This window comes from Acipenser ruthenus, chromosome 10 (assembly GCF_902713425.1).
Source record: "Acipenser ruthenus chromosome 10, fAciRut3.2 maternal haplotype, whole genome shotgun sequence".
In the NCBI taxonomy this organism is placed as follows: domain Eukaryota; kingdom Metazoa; phylum Chordata; class Actinopteri; order Acipenseriformes; family Acipenseridae; genus Acipenser; species Acipenser ruthenus.
Window position 1 is genome coordinate 1,104,296 of NC_081198.1, and position 24,524 is coordinate 1,128,819.

Below are 24,524 nucleotides of genomic sequence, written 5' to 3' on the forward strand. Positions count from 1 at the left end.
GCCAGGCGTCGAACTTCAAACTTCAGGAAGTGAAGTGCCGTGCGACGGAAGAGGTTCTGTTGGTAATTTTCTTGGGGGGGTAAAGATGGCGAACAGGACAGTAAAGGATGCGAACAGCATTCATGGAACAAACCCGCAGTATCTGGTGGAGAAAATCATCCGTACTCGCATCTATGAGTCGAAGTACTGGAAGGAGGAATGCTTCGGGCTGACCGGTGAGTGATGTGGAAGAGAGAAGTGTGTTTTAATATGGATCAGAAACTGACACACGGGCGTGCGATGGGGGAGACCAATGCTACTGCCAGCCACTGTGTACTGTCGGTTCTTACTAAGAATCTTAGACGCGAAATTGTAGATTAGTACGTGGTGATGCACTACCAACACTATAGCAGCGTGCAACTATCAGTTATATTACTGTACCAAGTAACGCCCGCTCCAAAACCCGTGTGATCGCTCCGGGAGTATTAACGCATGCTACGTTGCATCGTGAAGTAATCAGAGACGTGGGCTTATTGGCCAGTAGCAAACCAAACTCAGTGTCTTACTGTGTTAGAGCGGCAGATAGATTTTCCACGGAGGGCATTAAATAACACCATAGGAAACTAGCTGCCGTTACTAACTGTAGTGTTAAAACATTGCACACAAACTAGATGCAGTTACTAACTGTAGTGTTAAAACATTGCACACAAACTAGATGCAGTTACTAACTGTAGTGTTAAAACATTGTTGGTGCACGGTACAAATAGACGTGCATTTTTTTGCCATGTCTACAAGTGATTGAGAAAATAGCAGAATCTGTTGCTTATATTACATTGTAAATAGTTGCTTTACAAAACAGTAATATGTTCAGTCAGTGTATTAAGAATACTCTGATGAAAATAAGACTCCCGTTGCATAGCGTTTTGATCCATTCCTGGTTGCTATGAGTTTATTAAGATGCACCTGAGCTTGTGGCTAATGAAGCTCTTCTATGAAACTGCTATGCAATAGGAGTCTTATTTCCATCCCTGTTTTTTTGAACTCTCATGTGGACACGTGTAACAGAGTTTAAAGCATCATTGTGGTGACGGCAGGATTATAATGTTGCTTTGTTTTTTGTTTGGTTTGTTAGCTGAGCTGGTGGTGGATAAAGCTATGGAGCTCAAGTTTGTGGGCGGTGTTTTCGGAGGAAACATTAAGCCAACGCCTTTCCTGTGCTTGGCCCTGAAGATGCTCCAGATCCAGCCAGAGAAGGACATCATAGTGGAGTTCATAAAGAACGAGGATTTCAAGTACGTGGCTGGAGTCATACGTTTCATGAAGCGAGGGAAACGTGGCACGAAAAACATAATGCAGCTGTCTGGCATTTTTCACTCTTAAGTAAAGACAGTAAAAGGACTGGGGTGTGTCTCTGCCTAGTTTAATAGCTTTGAGGAGTGGAGACATGTAAGTGTAACTGAGCCTTCCTTTGTCTCCAGGTATGTCCGCTTGCTCGGAGCCATGTACATGAGACTGACCGGCTCTTCAGTGGATTGTTATAAGTACCTGGAGCCTCTGTACAATGACTACAGGAAAATCAAGAGTCAGAACCGAAACGGAGGTAGGCTTGCTTTCTGCTTCTCTGCAGTCCACATGCTTTGTATTGATCAGCAGGAAGCAATTGTTTACAGTATTTAGTGTTGAATCTCTTCCTATTCACAAAGGAACATCACCTGCCTTCCTGGATGTAGACATGTTATGTTTAATTGTTGATTTCTCTTTCTTCATGTCAAAGTAATTTAAGGCATGCTTAATACCACCTTCTTTTTGTGTCTTTCCTTTAAAGAGTTTGAATTGATGCATGTGGATGAGTTCATTGATGAATTGCTGCACAGCGAGCGAATGTGTGACATCATTCTACCCAGGCTACAGGTAGGTCATGTGGCTATAACCTTTGTGTATGTGCTCCTGTACCATTGTTCCTGTCTGCCTACTTGTCTGTATGATCCTGTGCCCATGACTGCTGCCTGCATTCTCCTCTCAGAAGCGGCAGGTTCTGGAGGAGGCAGAGCTGCTGGATACACGGGTCAGTGCTCTGGAAGAAGATCTGGATGAGGTGGAGACCAGCGAGGAGGAAGAGGAGGAGGAGAAGGTGGGTGGGGAAAAAAAAGAAACTTCACTGCCAAATGAAATTCTGTTTCTCCGTTCAGTCAGACTGTCATAATGGGCTCCTGAGTTAAAGTAAAATGCCAGCACCCTATTTTTGTTTATTTTCAGGGATGGAAATAAGACTCCTGTGTCATAGTGTTTTCACCCATTCCAGATTAATACCAGCTTGATTAGCCACAGTGTGTAGGTAACAAGTTGAGGTGTGTCTTATTAAACGCCTAGTGCAACCAGAAATGGATCATACCGCTGGCAATGGCTTATTTCCATGCCTGATTTTAAAGGCACTGTACACAGAGACACGCCATGTTTATTTTCACAAAGTCTCTTCTTTTGAAATCCTTTGAACGGCAGTGGCGGAATTTGGATCCATCAGGGTTTAGATCAAATGAATCGACTCAGTTGACTGCTGGACAGGGGTGTAAATGCATTTTCATCTGTAAACCTGTCATTTGTTTTTGTGTGCCCCTGTAAGAAGTTTTACATACTGTTCTTTACATCATGTTGGAGTCTGCCTCACTAACAGCGTTCTTGTTCTCCAGCCCGAGAGAGGGCAGTCCCAGGAGCCACACCGCAGGAGTTACCGGGACACGGAGCGGTCACGCAGATCTCCCTCGCCTCGCTACAGACGCAGCCGCTCCCCTCGACGGTACAGCCTTCTGTTATCTCTCCCAGGCATCGGGGAATAAGACTCCTATTACATAGCGGTTTGACCCATTCCAGGTTATAATACGAGCTCGATTAGCCACAGTGTATAGGTAATGAGCTTGGGTGTGTGTTGTTAAACTCCTAGTAAAACCAGGAATCAAACTGCTGTGCAGTGGGAGTCTCATTTCAATCCATGATCTCCCATCTCTTATTTTTTATTTGTGCATTAGGCAACCACTCAACAGTAATTGTTATGCCTCCACAGGATTACAATTTACAATCCTATTCCTGATTTAGTAGAAAAACATGGTTGTCCCGGAGTAAAACAGCAGTCTCCGAAGCCCTTCATTAGCTGAAGCACTTTGAGGTCTTTACTTCTGAATAAGATCAAGATCAATGGAATTTGTAAAAGGAGAAATAATTCATCTAAATGCAAGGGTTTGTGGGAACAAGACTAAAATCACAAGATATTTAGTTGTGTACGTAAATGTAAAAGGTGTAATTGTGTGTGTTGCTTTCCTCTTCTCAATGAATTTGCTGTGATATATTTTTAGCATGCTGTCTGTGTAAGATTCAAGCTTGTTTTGCATTTGTTTTTACAGGCGTAGCAGGTCACCTAAGAGACGCAGGTAAGCTGCTTATGATTTACTTTGTTAAAATAAAGAGTTAACAACCAAATCTATATCACACACACACACACACACACACGCACATAGAGATTGTACTTTTTATTTTAAGTTTTTTTTTTTCCGCCCCCTAGCCCTTCACCCCGTCGAGACAGACACCGCAGCAAGAGCCCTCGTCGCCACCGCAGCAGATCCAGAGAGAGGCGGCACCGCTCCAAGTCACCAGGTAGGGCTCAACCCAACCACCGTTACCGCAGTCTAAACTTCTGAGCTTTGCTTCCATCTAAGCAGATAAGAACTGGTGCTACATCACAAGTGAACTGTGGTGCAGTGGGTTAAAAACAATACCAAAGTAAAGGAAACCCTGCAACTCGCATATCAAAGTCTAACTAAAATTCGGCTTGTTTGCTGCAGTCAGGAGTTTTGTGTTGGAGGTTGGAAAAGCAGCATGTAATTTGTCCAGTTGCTTTAGAGTCACGGTTGAGAAGTCGCCTCTAAGCTAGTGTGTAGACTTGTACTGGATGAGAAAGATGAGCTTCTCTTAGGGTTCTGAAGCTTCTGTTTTAATATATTGTACCCCCCTCTCCCCCCCTCTTTAAATCAGGACACCACAGAAGCCACAGACACAGAAGCCACTCCAAGTCTCCAGAAAGGTAATTGGCTCAATCTCACTTCTTGGGCCTAATGTATGTAATGAATTAGCAGCACGTGAAGCTGGTGGGGGATATTCATCTAATGTAGGCACACTTTGGGTGCAGTACTGCGTTTCCATTTCTGTCTAGAATCCCTGTGTAATGTGCTACTGGTGTAGCGAAGGTGCAGAAGAAAGTGAATCTTTGTGTTTTCTTTAAAGAAGGAAGTTGGCAGAGCACATACTAAAATATCCCTTTTTGTGTGTTTAAGATCAAAGAAGAGTCACAAAAAGAGTCGCAGAGGAAACGAATGAGGATTTCTCACAACTGGATTTCTGGACTCGGACCTGTTTTGTACATACTGGACCTTTCGTTGAAAGTTATTCCAGGATTCTCTATGGATCGGGTGGTGCTTTTTTTTTTTTTTTGTATGAATTTTCAGGTTTGACCGATTTTATCAAACTGATGACTTCAGGTTTAATAAAAAGTCAGTTATTTTTACCCTTAACATTGAATCTGTGCTTTCTTCTCTATATTTACTTGCTTATAATAACATCACTTTTTTTAGGAAGTCACTTTCCCCTGCACACTTTTTACTCCAGTAAAGTTACACATCTTAATGCAGTAGTTGAATTTCTGCGAGATCTTTGTCTTGCTAACTACTGAACAAAGAACATGCATGGCATAGAAAGAATTAGCACTGAATATTTTTACAAAACTAGTCTGTAATATGTGGAGAGAATTTGTGTGATACAACTGGTATCCTTTTTTGTTTCTTTGAAGAGCGGAGAATTAAAATGCTGACAGCCTTCTTGATTCAATACCCTGTGATCAGTAGGAACTGCACGTGATTCTGCATCAGAATTCTTCAATTTGCTTTGGTCTGGTATAGTGAACTGTGTAGGGTAAGCCTCCTGTTACCACACAAGGCACATGGACCTGTCTTAGTGATCCTAGACTATTCCTGGTGTGTGTGGTTGTTTTGCAATGTAACTTAGCAAGCACTAAGCTCAAACAAAACAAGTAAATAGATGTCTGACACAAGTACAGCAGACCTTGGATCGTTTTGCTTTTGCTGTTTATTTTTTTCGTTTTGTTTTTATTATTTGCATTTTTTTTTCATTTTTTTTTTTTTTGGCACTACATAATTTGAGTTAAAACACATGTCTATTCGAAGCCTTTTAAAAGCAATGTATGAATACAGCGAATACAAAATAAAGAAAATAACTTTTAAAAGTGTCCCTTTACACATACAATAAAAGACCATTTGGGTTTGTTGTTTTTGGTTTTTTTTTTTCAACCCCCTTCCAAAACGGGGTATAAATATTTGACATTTGTATCACAAATCAATATGATGAGGCACAAAAAGGTAAAAACGTATTTACAAAAATGGTACAATTTAAAGTCTTGTGACTTTCTGGTGCACAACACAATGATGTCTATTTTAAAATATATTTTCTTTTTTAAACTAAGACCTTGAATCTCTGAGAATGAAAGCAGGTTCACTTCTTCTGCTGAATGAAGTTCAGGTTGACGTGATGTCTTCCGTGTTGCAGCAGAGGGAAATGCTGATTGCTGTGCATCACTGAACCTGGACAGGAGACATACATACAAAATATTATTAGTTCAGTTTTTCTTTTGTTACTTGGAAATCAGTAGCAAGTAGAGCGTTTTGGCTTCCGCCTTCCTGAGATAGCATGGTATCTGAAGAGTTGTGGCTAATTAAAAGCGAGTTTTCAGTTTAGCATAGGTCTTTCTAGTGACTGCTGAATATCCTGTTGGATCCTGATTCTCCTTGGATACAGAGCTGTTTGAATTCTCTGTATGTAGCAGCATATAATTAATGGGAATAACAAGTATTTAATTGTTAAGGACAGCCATGGGAATAATAGCCAAAGCTGAACCTAAACTGCTGTGTGCTACTGAAATATGGCTTGAGATGGATTTTATAGTCTATTACAAACACTGAATTGGAGCGGGTCGTTAGGTAACAGCAAACGATTGTACAGAGGAACTCCTGCTGGTATCGCTTTCAAGTGCAGTCTGGAAAAGCAGCAACGAGAGCACATCCCTACCTTGCGATATGAAAGGCTTGTTCTGCTGGAAGCCTCCGTTTCCCTGCTGCATGACGTTCTGGGGCATCCTGTAAGGCCACGAGGCTGGGAGAGTGTAGTGTCCAGCAGCGTTGTGTTCCCAGGGCAGGGAACCAGGGTTTACTTTAGCATACTGTCCCTGAAAACCCTGGTCTGAACAAACGAGAGGAAAAATGGGAGTTAAAAGTGCAGCACCGCTTTTAAACGGTCTGAAATGAGTGTTTCTGATCTGCACAGTGGATTCAAAACGGGGTCAAAATGATATTGCAGTCCAAAGAAACTCCCACGCTACAGAAAATGCAGTTCTCTAAATCCAGTCTTGATTCTTAGAAAGAAGGCAAAGCACTCTGTGCCCTTAACCCTGGCAGCATTTCCTCGTTCTGCAGATAGCCCTGGATGCACAGACCCATAACCAGTGCAGTGTTGTGTTGTGCTGTGCTGGGTGCACATGCCAAATATACGTTTAGCCCAGGTGTCACTTACCTGTCACTTATCTGAGCCACAAAACACAGAATGGGCAGATTTGTTAAAAGAGAGTGAAAGACAAAGAAGGGAGAAATATAGAAAGGGGGCAAATCAAAAGATATCAGAAGACAGAAACAGCCACAATCACATTTAATTTAAAATCTGTTTGAGAAAAAAAAGTAAAACAATGAAAAAAAAAATAAATATATATATATATATCTTTTATTAAGGAGAACAGGAACTTAAAACAAAAAATCTTGTAGTCATTTTTTTAATAAAAATTATAATTTATATATATATATATATAAAAACAAAAAGAAAGTGTAAAGTTTCATACAGAGACGGGAGGGAATGATAAAGTGCAGTGAGTAAGTGTGCTCTGTGTCTACCTGACTTTGCCATTGTGCCGTTCCCCACCAGTGCTCCGGGGGTGATGTGGTTGTGCCAGTGCCCGTCCCGCCCTGCGCCCGAGAGACCCCGCACCGCCGGCTGAGCGAAGATGATGCTGGGGTCATTCAGGTTCATGGGGCTGGGGCTGCTGGTGGAGCTGCCGTTCCCGTTGGTGGGGGCTGAGCGCAACATGAAATTCAGGCCTGGGGGGGAGGAGGTCTGTATCACGGGCCCGTGGATGGGCCAGGACGTGGAGGGGATCGGGACAGGGTGCTGCTGCTGCTGGTGGGGCTGGAGCAGGCCCAGGGCAGGTAACCCGGGGTGGTACTGACCTGGGTGGGAGTGGGGGAAGTTAAAGAGTGGAAGCTGGACTTGGGGGAGCTGCTGCTGCTGCTCTGGGGCTCCTGCGCCCTTGTGCTGGGAGGAGACCCCAATCGGCTGGGGCTGGGGGGTGCCCTGACTGAATAGCGGGGGCTGCGGAGAGTAGGGAGGTGTCTGACGAGGTTCTGACTGCAAACAAACAGAATGGAGAGATCAGGGACGGGGTGTTGAGAATTATAACAGACTAAATCCACACACTAAAGACAATATACATAATGTACTTCTACCAGCCACCTATAAAACACCCAACACGCTATACACATAAACTTACACACTCTGAGTGTTGCCTGGTTCGCATGGGCCGGTCCTGAGGGGCCGGTACAGGCTGAGGAACTGGGATTGACGGAGAGCTTCCGAATCCGTGTACCATCGGAGGGCCTGCAGACCAGAGACAGGGGACATGTGAGACAAGGTAAGACAGTGAACATTTCAAGGGATCAGAACAAACTCCTTTACAAATATACTGACAACATTACCGACTGTATCTGCAAAACTAGAACCATTGCAAGCACGACTCACCATGTACCTTCTCCATAGGGATAATCAAAGTGCACCTGGCCCGGTCTCCCACCCAGCTGCCCAGCCCCTCTCCCAGCCTGCCTACCTGCTGTGCTTCTCTGCCGGACCTGTCTGTACTCTGGGCAGTCTCTTCGCACGTGCCCGGTATCGCCGCACTGGAAACACCTCCTCTCTCTCAGCTCTCTGTCGTCCTCCTTTGAGTCGTCATCCTTCTCATTCTCCTTCTTCTTGATCCTGAGAAACACACCCGAGAGGCATTCAGGTACGCAGGCAGCACTAATATTCTGGAGTGATGTTTATACCTCATCTCCTCCCCTTCCCATCCCTGCCATACCTGCGTCTCTTGGGACAATCCTTCATGTAGTGGCCGATCTTTCCACAGATCCTGCAGCACCTGTCATTTGGGGCCAGCTCCCCATCTGTCAGCACCTTGGAGTCGAAGAAGTAGTCCTTGGAAATGAAACAGAACATGAATCGTGACGTAAAGTACATAGGGCAGGTATACAACATGCACCCGCAGATATCATCACACACACACACATACACACTGCCTGAAATAAGTACATTTCAGCAGTCTGAAACACTTCTCTGAGACTCCCATTGCATAGCAGTTTGATCCACTCGTGGTTTCACTATGAGTGTCACGCCCCCATCTTATCTAATCACGTTGGAACCTCATGGGACTCCTAGGCCCACCTGAGGTAGTGCAGAACTATATGGGAAAAAAATGTGTCCTGTTCTCATGTATACTCAATAAAGGAGTTCTTTTTTTAATTATAGAACTTCATTTCCTGTACACTGTGGATAATGAAGCTCATAATGAAACCTGGAATGGGTGAAACTGCTACGCAATAGGAGTCTTATTGCCATTCCTGTGTCTACACTGGCTACGTACCGCCTCTGTCCCAGGATGAGGGTAAAACGGGGTTCCAAATAACTTCCTTCCATTTATAAAGGCTTTCATTATGAAGTTTGTCACTGGGGGAAGACAACACAAAAATACAAATAAGCTACCCCTCCAGGTCAGAAAAGCAGAACTTTTACAATGTTCTTTAAATGTAGTTTTTTTTCTTTAAAGAATGCATGTTTCAACACTTACTTTTCCGAGACACTCCGGCTCCAAGATTGTGGTTCAAATCAAAAGGATCTATCATGGAAGAAATAACACATCGCATTGTATTACATGTAAATAATATGGAGTTCCTCGCCTTCATTATCCCCTCAACAAAAGGCTTACAAAGACTTAAGAGAACTTGCACTCCGAATGCTTAAGTGGGGCGCTTGTCAAACCCATTTTCTTGCAGCAGTCGGTCTTTGCATACTTCAATCAGGTGATCACATTTGAATCCAGATTCTAGCTGCACCTTCTCTACAACTTGGGTTGGTACCTGTATATGTAACACAGTGGAGACAGGATGCGAACCGCAAGCCAGCGTCTTGACCACGATGCAAAAGAGCGGGGCTCGTCTGCATTCTGGTTTTAGAGCTTTTAACCTCATCTCACTGACAGTAAAGACGCCAGGAGGACTGCTCCCCTCTCTCCTGACTCAACCAGCAGAACAGACAGCTGGGTGGGTGGTGTAAGCTGCTTCTTCCAGATGAGGGCCCTACCTTCAATGGCTATGCACTTGGAAGTCCACTGCTTCTCAAAAGTGGTGAGCAGTTTCTTCTGCCGAATGCTGATGACGTGCTCCTTGAAATCAAACTCTTCAGTGTAGAAGCGCAGCAGACCCAGCCAAAGCTCCCCTACCGACTCAGAGTTCCTCCCCAGCTCCGGAAAGCGCTTTCTCTGGGGAATAAACAAGACTGTCAGGGACAGGGCGGGACCAGAAAACATCTACATGCACCATTATTCTTGAAGTTTGCAAAACTCTTAACGTAATACATGATTAACGAAATGATGTCACTAGGATGCCTAAAGGGAACATCTGTATTTTTCCATTTATTCGTTTTAAGATAATCTTCATGAAAGCAACTATACTGTGTCTATTCAGAGTGCTACAACTCAGCCATGAAAATAATGAAACAAATATATATATACAGTGGCTCTGTGGTAGATTTCAGTGACAATAGCTTTATGTAGGTACATGCAATGAAATGGCGTGCAATGGCTTAGGCAGTCAGCCTGCATCTCTGTATGCACTATCAATAAATACAATCAGTAAAAGAAACAGCAGGGAGTGTACCAGTTTATTCGTATCATTGAAAAAGAAGGCATTCCACCCATCCACCATCTTTTGGGGAATACTCTTGCCGTCGAATATCTGGGTTGGAAACAGAAGACATCGTTGACAATTACACAACCAGTTTAAATGGCAATCTTCTGCTATGCAACTGAATAAGAAATAGCACAGCATGCAAACTCAAGATTATAACACTGACACGGACTGCGACAACTGTGTGAATTTATAGAAACCAACTTAATGTCAGCAGCAACCGCTCACTTGGGTGCACCATAGTGTTTGCTGCTTGTCTCAGACTTTGTGGAGAACAGCAATCCACACAAACCCAAGCAGCTGTTTCTTCACCTGTTTCACGTGGAATGGTAAATTATCCCGCTCGACAGCAATGACTCTCGTCTGTAGAGAGCTCCCTCTGAACAGTGGAACAATGTGTTTGTGCAGCTCTCCTAAGGACTGCCCTCCAGTGTGTGTGAAAGCATACCTCTTGCAGGACGGGGATTACCGGGGGCTTCCTCTGCTGTAGGAAGTAGAGCACCATGAGAATGTAGGCATATGAGGAGAGGCTTCCCCTCGAGGCGTCTCCGATGTCACAGCGCTGGGAATACAAAACAACAAAGAAGAATTCAACACTCACAGTAAAACCCAAACTGCTGCAGAGACATGAAATAGTTCTTATTGGGACATTGGAATAAAGTAAGTCATGATTTCTACCTTTGCAAACACCTTCATTGTGTAACCCAAATACTGCACTCGAGGATCAATGGCAGCGTAAGTAGCCAGCATTCTGGTATTGTGCTGTGCCTGTTGAAAACCAGAGAAGAGAAATGATTCAGTTTGTTTCAAAAGCCTTCAGGTGAATTCCACCACACGGGAGCAGCGAGTTCTGCTTTCTGCTGGGCCAGTTCAGCCCTACCCATTACCACTCCATTACTTTAAAGTTGAAAACGAGCAGGGTACTCATGACAGCAAACTCACCAGCGTGTTGTACAAGCTTATATCTCCTTCCAGTCCACTTTGCCTGTGTTCAAATTTGACTATAGGCACTTTAGCTGTGGTAATAGGCAAGATGTTTCTTAAGCCTGCGAAAAGAACAGATGGATAATCAAATGAAGCATCAATGTGATCTCCCATACACAACGCAGGCTCCAGCATGACCCTCCCTGACACAACACAAAGGAAATACCTGCGTGCTTCTTGAGGATCTTTGCTAAGCCTTCAATGATCTCTTTACAGTTCAGTTTCTGAAAGAGAAAAGGAAACAAGTTACAATTCCAGACTGCGTTGTGTCGCCCAGATTATTCAAATGGTTTTTATAAAGACCCCACTCCTACCTCCGCTGTCGCGTGGCCTTCCAGCGTCATGCAAATATCCAGGTCACTGTCCCGGAACCCAAAGCCATTCTTGGAGGAGCCAAACAGACACAGCCGGGCTTTGTCTGCAAACATCCCAAAACAAGATTCAGACTCTGAGCTTTCACAAGCACCTTTAGAGGCCGTTATCCAACACAAAACCGAACTGGGTACCATACCCCTGTGTGTCACTGCGTGGATAACTGTACCATGCTAAGTTTCCTATCTATGTATCTGTTTTCGGTTTTAACCGATAAAAAACAATAAAACATCTCCGATACAAAAAAAATTAAATCGGTGATTAACCGGAAGAGCACTGGAAATGGTTACTCCATTCACGCTGAGTTCACCCCTTTCCCTTTAAAAAATAAAAACCTACTCTCAGTGCAGCTGGGCAATGTCCCTCCTTCCATTGATTCATTCTGAATAAAACCCGCCCCAACTACTGAGTGCCAGCACATTCCTACATGTTATTATTATTATTATTATTATTATTATTATTATTATTATTATTATTATCATTATTATTATTTATTTCTTAGCAGACGCCCTTATCCAGGGCGATTTACAATTATTACAAGATATCACATTATTTTTACATACAATTACCCATTTATACAGTTGGGTTTTAACTGGAGCAATCTAGGTAAAGTACCTTGCTCAAGGGTACAGCAGCAGTGTCCCAACCTGGGATTGAACCCACGACCCTCCGGTCAAGAGTCCAGAGCCCTAACCACTACTCCACACTGCTGCCCCTTAAACATTTCTATTGGAGACCCCGCTTGCGAGATTTAAAACGCAATTACAATCATTAATGGAGGCTTGTTTGCGCGATTTGAAGCTGTATTACAGTTAAGATACAGAGGATTTAAAACAGAATTGCAAATTGTGTTGAAATGTAAAAAAAATACCTAGACGCACAAAAACCCCAGAAGAATGTGCCCGTGACCACAAGGATTTCATTGTGGAAGACAGCAAAGGAAAGAAGGTACAACTTAAGTGTGCAAGTACTGTCGAGTTACTATACATATTGTGACAGAAAAAAAAACCCAAGCATTTTGGAAAGTAACTGAAAACAATAATTTCATACAATATATAAAAAGCAAAAGCCCCAGAAAATAAACATTTACATAAAACAGAGTATCTTTGAGTACATCGCAAATGTAGCATGTGTGTTTTGCACATGCTACATATGTGTTGAAGCATAACTGTGCAATCTCCAGGTGTTTTGCACATGCTACATATGTGTTGAAGCATAACTGTGCAATCTCCAGGTGTTTTGCATTAGTATGTGTTGAAGCATAACTGTGCAATCTCCAGGTGTTTTGCATTAGTATGTGTTGAAGCATAACTGTGCAATCTCCAGTCGTTGCAGGTCCCACGTACCGTTGTACTCCTTGCGAATAAACCTCTCCAAACTAGCCAGAATCTGCTCCCTCTTTTGTTGCTCCACTGGAGGTGGGTAGAGCTCATCTAGGAACAAATGAGACACAGTAAAGCTGAGTAAACTGCAGGAAAGACATTCAGGCTCCTTGCACAAGACAGTAGACTGCTGCTTAATAGTATAGACCACAACCTTCTAGTGCTATAAACATGGCTGGTTAGCCTCAACGAATGGGTTGATATTGTCTCCGTTACACTCATTTTATTCTGGATAAGCAACTGCCTTATCCCTCCTGTGACCTGAGTGATGTTAACAATCAAATCTGTGTATGGCAGAAATACAGGTCTGTGACTGGCTGACTCAAACACCAGAGATGTACACATTAGACTGGGGGATTAAATTGAGAGTCTCAGACCAGTCAGAGTTGAACACAATGTAAGTGGGTTACAGCCCTGTCCACCCCCATGCCTGTAACATGCACAATGGCACGGATAACTAACTCAGCACTCACTGTAGCACATTCTGCAGAGCCCGTCCAGGATTAGCCGGAACCTGTCTGTCATCGGCGGCAGTGTTTTCAGGTCGATCTTCTTGAAGTCTTCGGGACAGTCGTTTTTCAAGTGGCCATCCCTTTTGCACATACTGCAGACCACTGTGGGAGGCTAGTGAAGGGGGACACAATTTAACAGCGCCGCTAAGTAAGTGACGTTCACAAGTAATGCATTTTTCTATTTCCTTTAAAAATCTCACTGCACATGAGATCTATTTATTCTCTGAACAGTCCCTACATCACGTTCTAGAAGTTCTTGGAAGTTGATTACATCTCTCAAAACGGTCAACAGGACTGTTTGTGAACTGAGCCATTTGTCTTGCTGAGAATATTTTTTTTTTTTTAAAACTCCTTAGGCAAACAAGCATGTGGATATCACTGAAGAAAAACATTTGGAAAATAAGTAATAAAAATCCTTAAAAAAAAACTAACTGTAAAGGATCAGTAAAACCCCAGAGCTCTCCGAGGTGTCAGGGCAATACAACTAGGCCTGCCAAGTGTGAGTTTACCTTTCCTCTTGTTAGGACTGTCTTATCAAACACATAATACAGATCCTCAGGGGGGATGTCCTCTGGCTGCCTGCGTTTCTCCTTCTCGTTCTCTGACACCCCGTTCTCTACAGACTCCTTCTTTGAGGTAGATGAGGCGCTGCAGTCCCGGCAGCGCCCCCTGCAGGACTCGCACTCCTCTCCCAGTCTCTCCTCGGGACTGTCCACTTGCAGGGAACGCTCAGAACTCCTCTCGTGTTCTCCACGCTTGCAGGCACAGGCCTCCGGTGTGGGCTTTATCCTGTCCGCTGTTTGCAGTGCAAAGTCTGCCTGATCTTCCTCACTGTCTCTCAGGGATAATCCCCCCATGCCTGTGGAAATGGGCCCCACTGGAGCACAGTTGTCATCGCTGCCCCCTTCCGCCTCATCTTCCTCGGTTTCACCCTCTTCCCCCTCAGTGTCTATCAGATCCTGCACCCTGCGATCAGCCTGCCCCTCTCCCCCCCTCGAGTCCTCCCCCACCTTGCTGCCCCTCCTGACGGCTCGTTTGCCCTGCCGTCGCCCCCTGCTGGTCGAGTGTTTGCTCTGCGGGCTGGCGAAGTATCTGTAAGCAGTGCGGAAGCGCTCCTGGATGTACTCGAAAACCATCTGGCTGTTCAGACTCCGCGCCACGTTCCTCTTGAGCGCATAGGGGTCTGTCAGGGGGGACAAAGACAAAGCGTGGAAAAGAAGAAGGGACAGTCATTTGTTAAAAAGAAAAACAGCGTATGTTTGAAAGAATATGACAATCTAATTTCGACATAAATAATGTAATGGGTTTTAATTTTGGCATTCTAATGGTGTTGCATTTTAATTCTTAATTGTTCACTGCTTTTATCTACTGTTTTATATAATATGAATAGTTGAACATATTCTTAATGATTACACACACACAAACACAAACACAAACACATATAGATACACATATAAACACAAAATAAAAAAAAACAGTAACTACTTAAAACAGCAAATCGCCCAGCCCAGCCCAGCCGCTGAGCTCACCTTCGATGGCGAGTCTCCTCTTGGGCCAGTTCTTGCTCTCCCGGGACAGGGGCTCTTTGAGGCGGATGCTGATGACGTTCTCCTCCAGACTGAACTCCAGGGTGTAGAAGCGCAGCAGCTCCAGCCAGAGCTGCCCCAGAGAGAGCTGCCGCGGGGTCTGCAGGATCAGCCGTGTCTGCAGGGGGACAGAGGGCTTGCACTGCAATTACTGGAGACCTCTTCAATGGAAATGGCATAGCAGGCATGCAAAAAAGACTCCCATTGCACAGCAGATTGATCCACCCCTGGTTTCACTAGGAGTTTATTAAGACACACTATACCTATACACTGTGGCCAATCAAGTTCATAATAAAACCTGGAATGGGTGAGATTGCTATGCAATATGAGTCTTATTTCTAGACTGATAAAGATCTTATGTTAGAGTACTGTATATGAAGGCCTTCCTAAAAATGCTTACCTCTGTATTTTTGCAGTTTTCACGTGCTTTTCTCATGGTTATACTCTGCATTTACCACAGTACACACTGGTTTGCCGTTTTTATTAACATGCTTTACCATACCACGCTGTTCTTCAATATGCTTTACTATGCTTTCCCTGTGCTTCATTACACTTGGCTATGCTTTCACTATGGTACACTTTTCTAAGGGTTTCTATGAAGCACACATAGAATCGCTCACCCTGCCTTGCTTTGTTTTGGTCTGCCGAGCGCTTGTGTCTGAACTCTCGGGTTTCTTGCCGGATGGTTTTCTTTGCTCTGTTTTGGCTCCGCCGGTGCTTTTCCCCTCACCGCTGCTGGTGGGTTTGTGCTCCCACAGCACGAACCTCTCGTTCTCAATGCCCTTCAGCTGGTACTCGTCTATCTGCTTAGCGTCGAAGCCCTCGATCTAAAACAACAGTTTGCCTCGTCAATCATTTTTAAACACTGTGGCTCTGCTTGCGCAGGGCACCCGAAACTGGTTAAAATGAGCTGCACCTACCCACTTGCCCAAGTAGTGCGGGAGGATGGGTTCCTTTCTCTGCTGAAGGAAGAAGATCACCATCAACGCAAACGAGTAGGAGGGAATCCCGCCCTCCGCCTGGCAGTCTATGTGGCAAAGCTAAAGGAGAAATACTGGGCTTGAACATATTGAAATCAAAGACATCCGAATCATGTCTGCGCAACACAATCAAGTCAACGCAATCGGAATGCAAGATTATAATATTATATGATATACCACACACACACTATGCAGGGTATGGGCAGTACATTCCTAGTGCCTGCTTTTGAGGGCAATAGCTATTTTTTATTGCCCAAGGGTTGCAACAGTCCCATATGCGTATGTGTAAAGGCAAATATAAATGCATTTTAATAATAATAAGAGATATACATCAATGTCTGGGCACCAGAATAGCAAAGCTAGCAGATAGGCCTGTGTATTAAACTGCTGTTGAGAAGCACCTACCCTGGCCCAGTAGCGGAATGCCAGCACCAGTGGAGTCAGTCTGGGTTCCAGTTTGGCCAGAGCTGCCAGCAGGTTGGTGGTCAGACAGGCCACATCGTTCCCAGCACTCACTTTACACAAGAGACCACTGTGGGAGAGGTGCAAAACAGATTTAGCAAGTCTTCAGGCCAACAGTAATGGAAATAAGACTCCTAATGCATAGCCATTTCACCCATTCCAGGTTTTACTATATGGCTAATATTGATTAGCCACAGTGTATAGGTAACAAGCTCTGGTGTGTCTTATTAAACAGCCAGGAATTGATTGAACTGTTATGCCATGGGAGTCTTATTTCCATCCCTGGACCAAGGACATCATAATCAAATTCACATCGATGTGTATCTTCACTTCATCGAGTTTGCCACTTGCTATTTATACAGAAGAGTGTAAACGTAGCTCAGACAAAGACATGGATCAGATAAACACATGAGCAGCCAGTCAGCCAGCCAGCCAGCCAGGCAGCCAGGCAGCCAGGCAGCCAGGCAGGCAGGCAGCCAGGCAGCCAGGCAGGCAGCCAGGCAGGCAGGCAGGCAGCCAGGCAGGCAGCCAGGCAGGCAGGCAGGCAGGCAGGCAGGCAGGCAAGCACAGAAGCACTGGGCGCACTGACCTTTTCACAGCCCTGCAGAACACAACTGGAACTTTGGTATGAAAGTCAGACTCGACATCGGAGTAAGACGCTGCAATACAAAACAAAATATTCTAGTATTACTTTCAAACCCGGAGTCAATTCTAATTATATTTGCAGCAGCATTGCTTGCTGAAATTACAATTACTGTCACATTTTGTTCAATTACAATTAGTTACAATTATGCTGCAGTGATTGCAATTCTAATTATCACTGCACTACAAAGTAACATTAAAAGCTCCACACACTAACATTTCCACTATTTATTCATAATCAAATAAATAATCAATCAGTAATCACTAATACAAAATACAGAAACATACTATGTACCTTTTTCAAACAAACTACGAGAATAATGATGTAAAACACAACATGGAACTGCGAATGACTACGTTAGGAAAGGTGTGTAACTGAATTACATGGTAGAATTACAATCACAACTCCAATTACACAGGTGTGCCAAGGTTCAACTTCAATTATAATTCCAATTGTAACTCACCTCAGGGATGACTGTTATCATGTCTACTGCTATTACTATTACTATTACTATTATCAACAGATATTGTAGGCATGCAATGTTATATCTGGTGAAACCTTTCATCTCTTTCCATGCTGGCACACTGCACAGGCGGTTAGATATACAGGGTAACCCTTCCAGCTTGTGAGCTTCACAGCCAATTTCCAGAGTTTCAGTGGCTGTTCTCAGCCTCATTCTCCCTCTTGTGTTGCGTCACGTTGATTATGAAGATGTAAACTCACTATAGACTACATCAATGGCCACTCTCAACTGACACAACTAACAGCACAGCACTGCACTGCAAGGACCTTTCCACATGAAGATCAGCTGACACAACTAACTGCACTGCACTGCAAGGACCTTTCCACATGAAGATCAACTGACACAACTAACTGCACTGCACTGCATGGACCTTTCCACATGAAGATCAGCTGACACAACTAACTGCACTGCACTGCAAGGACCTTTCCACATGAAGATCAGCTGACACAACTAACTGCACTGCCCTGCATGGACCTTTCCACATGAAGCTGCTTCTGCACCTCCATGACGTACAAATATGAACATTTTAAATAAAAACAACTTACGACTGTTTTTGAGGATTTCCAGGACTTTTATTAACACATCTGGTTGAGTCATCTGAAAGTGAAGAGAAGGAGACATTCATTATCAGTGCAGGTACACTTTTTTATTTTTTTTAACAGATCAAACATGCTGAAAAGTTACTAACATTCTGCCATTGTACATGAATTCACAGGTTTTTCTTCCAGGGATGGAAATAAGACTCCCATTGCATAGCAGTTTGTTCCATTCCTAGTTTTACTATGAGTGTAATAAGACACACCTGATCTTGTTACCTATACACTGTGGTTAATCAAGCTCATATGGGTGAATCTGCTTTGCAATAGGAGTCTTATTTCTATCTCTGTGTTCTGATCAGACATCAAAAACATGAATGAAATCTAAGCCAGGGGTAGACAACGTCAGCAGGTCAAGATATATATCCCAACAATGTCCTTATTCGTTAAATAAGAAACAGCACTCTGAGCAGGTAGGTGCGACAGCAATTCATCATTTAATGCAATCACTGCATGAAGAGCTATTTTCAGGCCTGGCTCTTGACAATACTACAGAACATGCAAAGTGTGGGATTCAAACCATGCAAATTGCAAGTTCTTAGTATTGCAAACCACTTTGTTAGTCAAACTACCTGCCACAGAGACCATGGAGGTACATCCTAAATACAGATGTTTACTCACGCTGGAGGGAAATTTGACATCTATATTGATATCACTGTCTTTAAAGGCGAACCTGGTGAGACACGAGCCGTACATCCCCAAGGAACAGGCTGAAAAATAAAACAAAAGGGATTCAGCTCCGGAACAAACACACGACTGCAACGTCAAGACAGGGCCATTTCCCCAAAACACCCCATTCCGTTTAGTGAAAAAACATGAATCTGCTTGTTCTGCAGGACCATGCAACCATGTCACCTGATTATACCAGACCTCAAGTGCGAAAGTAAGATCCTGCCTGGTAACCCACAGAACAGTGGAGGTGTGATGAAAACCCAGAAAAAGGAGTGAGGGAGCCTGCAATGTTTTTTTTTTCGGATGAGACACTTTATATTATAACTGTAACATGGCCCTGTTTTGATCTATCATGAGACAGGGAGGGATGCATTTACAGTAAGCAGCTTGTTTCCTGGTTGATTATGTGTTTCATACTTCTTATTTCTTGTATGTTTACTTCACAGCAGCAGCCTCACCTGGTAAGTGCTGCTGGATTATGTTCTCCATGTCGCGGACAGTTTCCTGACGCACTGTAAAGTCCTCCTCTGATATCCCCTGCTGCGTGGCTGTGTCTGTCACAGCTGTGTGCAGGGCCTGGAGCTGAGCCTTCGAGGGGGTGCGGAGGGCTCGCAGATCCTTCTCCTCTTGCTTTTCCTAGGACAGGAGATACAGGGATCTCTCAAACAGCCTGAGCTACACACGTGATTATTATTATTATTACTTCATCACTGTATGCTTGTGTGCTACTGTAACATGCTCCTTCCTTCCTTCTGGCAAGCTGTTTGCAGCTCATCTGGAATAACATTTTAAATACCTACATAAAAATATAAATAAATCCAAAACCATCAAACACTCAATAGTGCTGAATTCAGAGCTACTCAATAAAACTCTAATGCACCGACTAGAGGTCTCTTGAAGACACTGAAAAAGACTTCAAGTCAAAACATTTGTCACTGAATTAAAGTTTCTTTCAGTATTTCTTTCCTTATTTTGTTCCTTTATATATATATATATATATATATATATATATATATATATATATATATATTTTTTTTTTTTTATTAGAAACAAACTTCAATTAAATAAGCTAAAATAAAACACATGACAAAGTACTGTAGGTGTGACTAAAAATCTTAAGAAGAAATACTGCAATCAATGTGTCTGTGGTTCTTTTGCTCATTTTAAACACACTGTAAAATCTGCAAATGTTCAATAACTTTTTTTTTTTTAAGCCAGGTAAATCCATTGAGAACAAGCTTGATCTTTTGCAGAGGAGACCTGGAAAGCACTTAGAGATAAGCTCACATGTTCTCATCTCATCGAAACAAATGCTGCCCTGCAACTTTACAGCTGCTGGACAATATTACAATGTTCAACCAAACAGAAGCCGGCCTCACCATGATATTTTTCTTATGGCGTTTCTCCTTGATGTGTTTGTGAGCTCCCTGGATGTTCTCGATGTGGACGGAGCACAGCTTGCAAAGGTACTGGTAGTTGGGGTATTCCGGTGAACGCTAGAGAGACATTAACAGAATTGAAATAAAACAAGAGGGCAAGACAATAGACCTGATAGTCATGCAAACGACAGACATTGGCTAATCATTTGCATTCAAACTGACTGACACCCTTCTCAGCCTATCAGTGCGAGTGGCAAATACAAATTAGAAAAATTCATTAAAATATTTACCGAATCAATCAATCAATTTTTATTTTATATAGCGCCTTTCATAGTGGACCACCATCACGAAGCGCTTTACAAGATGCAGTAACAACAAGAATACATGTATTTATTTGTTTAAAGACAGGAGAACCATGGTTCTGCCCTGTCTTTAAATGTTTCCAAAGAGATTTCTGTTTCCCAAATCAGTTTTTGGCCCATTCCACATTATGAGTGTTAGTTTGGAGCACACAGACCCTCCTGCATTGTAATGTAGGCTGAAAACCTGGTGCAACACATATTCTTAAACGTTATAGCCAAAAGCTTCCTAAAGGAACATTTTCTTGATTACAATTTTAAAAACTAATAAGGAGTGATTTCCAGGGTCCTTAATGTTGCTGTAACACACGTAACATAGCATGCTCCTTATAAGGATATATTTTTAATTCTTCACTGATTATGTGTTGGATTGTTCCCCTCTTAGCGGTTATCAATAGCAAGCTGCAAGCTGCAAGCAAGCAAGTGATCGACCAGGCTGTTTTGCAGGCCCCTCTGCTCCGGTGCTGTAACGTTTATGTATTTTATTTTTAAAGGAAGGAGGGTCAGGTAGCACAGCAGGCAAATTCATTGGCTTTCACGCCTCTCTCCTCCTGGGGGGTTCCTTGCAGATGATGGGGGTTCCCTGGCTTGGCAGTGCAGGTGCCCGTACCTTGACCAGGCGCTGGATGCAGTCCCGCACCAGTCTCTCCTCAGCCTGTTTCAGCCCCAGCTGCTGCTCTGCGCTCAGAGCCGACTCGTCGATCACCGGCACGCCGCCGCCGCTGCCCAGCTTCTCCGGCAGGGGAGACTCGCTCAACAGCATGCCATTCTCCTGAGCTGCAGAACACAACACACCATCCACTCACATGGGCAGAATGTGCAGGGCACCCCCTTTTAAAGACTGCTCACTATTGCTGTGGCTTAGCCTTGGAATACAACAGACTTGAGAATTGAAGTTGCACGACGGAGGTTGTCTGGCAGAATCAACCCAATGCATGCAGGGATAGAAATAAGTCTCCTATTGCACAGCAGTTTCACCCATTCTAGGTTTTACTATTTTTGGTAACAAGCTCAGGAGTGTCTTATTAAAAACTCACAGTAAAACCGGGAAGGGATCAAACTGCTGTGCATTTGAGTCTTATTTCCATCACTGGCATGCCAAAAAAGCCAGTTACATTGTAAATGAAAGAGTCAGTGCTAGCACTTACTTACCTAAATCACTGGGTCCGTTTCCCTCGGCTACAGTTGCCTTGCCATTACTGCTCCACTTGTTCTCCTCCCCAGGAAGCCTGGTGGACTCAGCAGAGCTCTTGTGGTGTCTGACAGTTGGAGAGCCCCTCTCACTCCCACTGGAAGCTAGAAGTTTCCCGGTACCAGCCCCTGCCCCAGGCCCACCCCCTACCCCTACCCCTACCCCTACCCCTGCCCCATCCCCATCCCCACCCTCTACCCCAGCCCCATCCCCACCCCCTACCTCAGCCCCACCCCCTGCCCCATCCCCATCCCTATCCCTACCTACAGTCCCTGCCCCAGTCTCAGTCTCAGCCCCAGCCCCAGCCCCTGCCCTTCCCGTCAGCCTGCTGGATTGTCCCTGTCCCTGCTGACTGGAAACTGCACTCGTGTCCCTGCAGCCTGGGAGACAGTTTTGCTTCCCTGTGTCTCTCAGCTCGTCAGCCTGTCTGGTTTTGCTGTTGTTGTTGCTCCATTTGGGGGCTTTGGTTGTGTCCCTGCCTCCGGGAGACTTTCTGAGCTGCCTGGATGCTGTGGCCTTGGCACCCCTGGCCTCGGTGCGGGTTAGCTTAACTGCTTTTCTGGGGCTCCTGGGCTCCTCCATGCTTGTGGCAGCCCACAGCTCCCTGCCACGGCTCGATGAAGACCCCCTCGCTCACCTATCAGCCACAAACCACGTCAGTATATCAGCAGGGAGGAGAGGGCAGCAGCACTATCCCACTCTGTGCCTGTGAGGAACAAAACAAACACTCATCAGCACCCCATTGCTGCCAGTCTCCTGCTCCTCTCAGCTATATTTCTCCATGTAGCTCCGACACCACATTCCTGTTTCGTCTTGTGCACTGAAAAAACATCAGAAAAATCAAAAGATGTGTTCTAGAAAACACAGACCCCAAATATCTGAGCTACAGTACATATGAAAGGAGCTACTGGGTTACCCTCTTGGAGTGGTCAATAGTCAAGACAAGAAGTAATTGTCTGAACAGAGATTCAAATCTAAGATCTCCTGCCTCCATTCATGTGATGCCGAGCACAAATGTAAAGAAATAATACGCCACCTCATCATTTTTTTTAATGTTTTACATTTTCAGTAAATGCCTGCATATAAAAATCTTCTTTAAATTGAAGATCATTTATAAAGACTAACATTCCTCCTATTTCTTGTTGTTTGTACCTAATATAACAGAAAGTAATATGCATTTGACTTCTCATATTAATGATTTTTCCTTTTCAGTTATTGGCAGGAGGCTACTGATATACCTGCAGCTGACTGCACTATTCTCTGCACCACTGTTCTTCTCCTTTCACTTTTGAGTTGTGCAACAGAGTAAGAAAAGTTTGGGCTCAAGTGGAATGGAAAGTGAAACTCGGCAGGAATATGGTATGGGGTGTGCAGAGAAACAACAAGAGGGAGATAGGTGTGCCAGGTGGCATTGGTGCTGAGAGTTGAGGAGACTGAGGTACTAGACAGTCATGTGACTGTTGAATGTTAAACAGAACTCAACAGGCAGGTTTGGACAACAGTGGAGTGAATGGACCAGTATAGCTTTTATTGCAATGATTCTGTTTTTGCACTCCACATTCAGCAGTGACCACTTAGACACATTAGTAAGCAGGTTTGCAAGGGCGAGGGGAACTTGCACAGCCCATGTTCGTTTAATACTCTGTATGGAAATAATGTTAGAAAGGGCACTGCAAGAGTGCAAAATTGCAAACTGCACAATACAAATAAACACATGGATCTTTTTAAAGCAGTTCTGCAAAGGTAAGCTGCTTTCCAAATTCTCCCACTCAAATAAGCAGCAGACAGACATTTAGTTCCATAGAATGCACTGTATTTATTTAATTTTGGATAGGTGCATCGAGACTGTACCTCTCACACCGGAGTGGATTGTGTCAATGTGTGTCAGTCTCCAGGATAATGCTCAGTGCGAGTCTGAACAGAGAGGGTTAGCAATCTATACCCGTCTGAGAGAATGATGGATACACGCTCCTGTCTTACGGCTTTATTGCTCGGCATTCACGTTGTTTTGGGATTAACTGCTACCCTCGTTATTATAAATAGTCTAATGTAATGATAGCAATACAGTAATTGAAATAGGTTGCACCTAATAAAAAACGATGTGTTATACGATTGTTGTGAAGCTCAAATCGAACAATAATCGGAATCAAGTTTATTTATTTTTATTAAGTTTAATAAATCAAATCAATGTCTAGTTAAAAAAACAAAACAAAAAAAAAACACATTTGTGATCATCACGGTAACACCCCATCAGACATTACGCGACTGCTGATCAACACTTAGGTTAAGCAAACATAAAAGACAACATTTCAAATCGAAATGTCGCTGTGTATATGAATCTAACCGAAACATTCTTCTGGGAAAAAAAAAACGAAAAAAAAAAAACAACACAGAACATCTGTGGCCCCATAATAACACTGACTCTATTAATAGATTCTCGACACGCTGAGCCGTCTTCCCAAACAACAACAAATCCGAAATATCTGATCAACAACCCATGTCTGATCCGATCTCGACATTACAGTGCAAAAGAAAACCCGATAATAAAAGCATCGAGCCCCTTGCAGCTGCACCAATACGAGCACCTGGACTGTATGAAGCAGAAATAGCCATCTTTATAAATATCACATAGATACCCACGCAGAGACAGACCTCCTTCTGCCTCTCCGTTACACCTTTTTGACAACACAAAAAGATGAGATGTGTTTGTGGAGAGGGATTCGCGTTACCTCTGTTCGTGTGACTTTCGTTAGATCACGACAATTGAAACGGCCTCCATCTTCGCTCT

General features: G+C 43.8%; 2 protein-coding genes across 2 annotated transcripts; one reads left to right on the forward strand and one right to left on the reverse strand.

Annotated features, from left to right (window-relative positions):
* Window positions 1–10: 10 nt before the first annotated feature.
* Window positions 11–4,538, forward strand: LOC117417420 (pre-mRNA-splicing factor 38A). The gene is made up of 10 exons (XM_034029564.3): window positions 11–215; window positions 1,112–1,271; window positions 1,458–1,579; window positions 1,805–1,890; window positions 2,003–2,110; window positions 2,667–2,773; window positions 3,375–3,401; window positions 3,533–3,624; window positions 4,003–4,051; window positions 4,302–4,538. Exons 1-10 carry the CDS (start codon window positions 86–88, stop codon window positions 4,342–4,344), a joined length of 924 nt encoding a protein of 307 aa, XP_033885455.1. The 5' UTR covers window positions 11–85; the 3' UTR covers window positions 4,345–4,538.
* A 553-nt stretch (window positions 4,539–5,091) lies between these two features.
* LOC117411850 (terminal uridylyltransferase 4-like) lies at window positions 5,092–21,872 on the reverse strand. Its single transcript, XM_034019653.3, has 29 exons — window positions 21,697–21,872; window positions 21,155–21,321; window positions 20,186–20,302; window positions 19,265–19,442; window positions 18,756–18,844; window positions 18,084–18,135; window positions 16,962–17,031; window positions 16,316–16,442; window positions 15,851–15,970; window positions 15,551–15,757; window positions 14,874–15,048; window positions 13,854–14,527; window positions 13,306–13,456; window positions 12,797–12,883; window positions 11,393–11,496; window positions 11,245–11,302; window positions 11,037–11,140; window positions 10,773–10,862; window positions 10,543–10,656; window positions 10,065–10,142; window positions 9,490–9,667; window positions 8,978–9,025; window positions 8,774–8,856; window positions 8,213–8,328; window positions 7,964–8,112; window positions 7,631–7,737; window positions 6,978–7,488; window positions 6,106–6,276; window positions 5,092–5,621 (listed from the first exon to the last, which is right to left on the reverse strand). Exons 2-29 carry the CDS (start codon window positions 21,305–21,307, stop codon window positions 5,533–5,535), a joined length of 4,200 nt encoding a protein of 1,399 aa, XP_033875544.3. The 5' UTR covers window positions 21,308–21,321; window positions 21,697–21,872; the 3' UTR covers window positions 5,092–5,532.
* Between the last annotated feature and the right edge of the window lie 2,652 nt (window positions 21,873–24,524).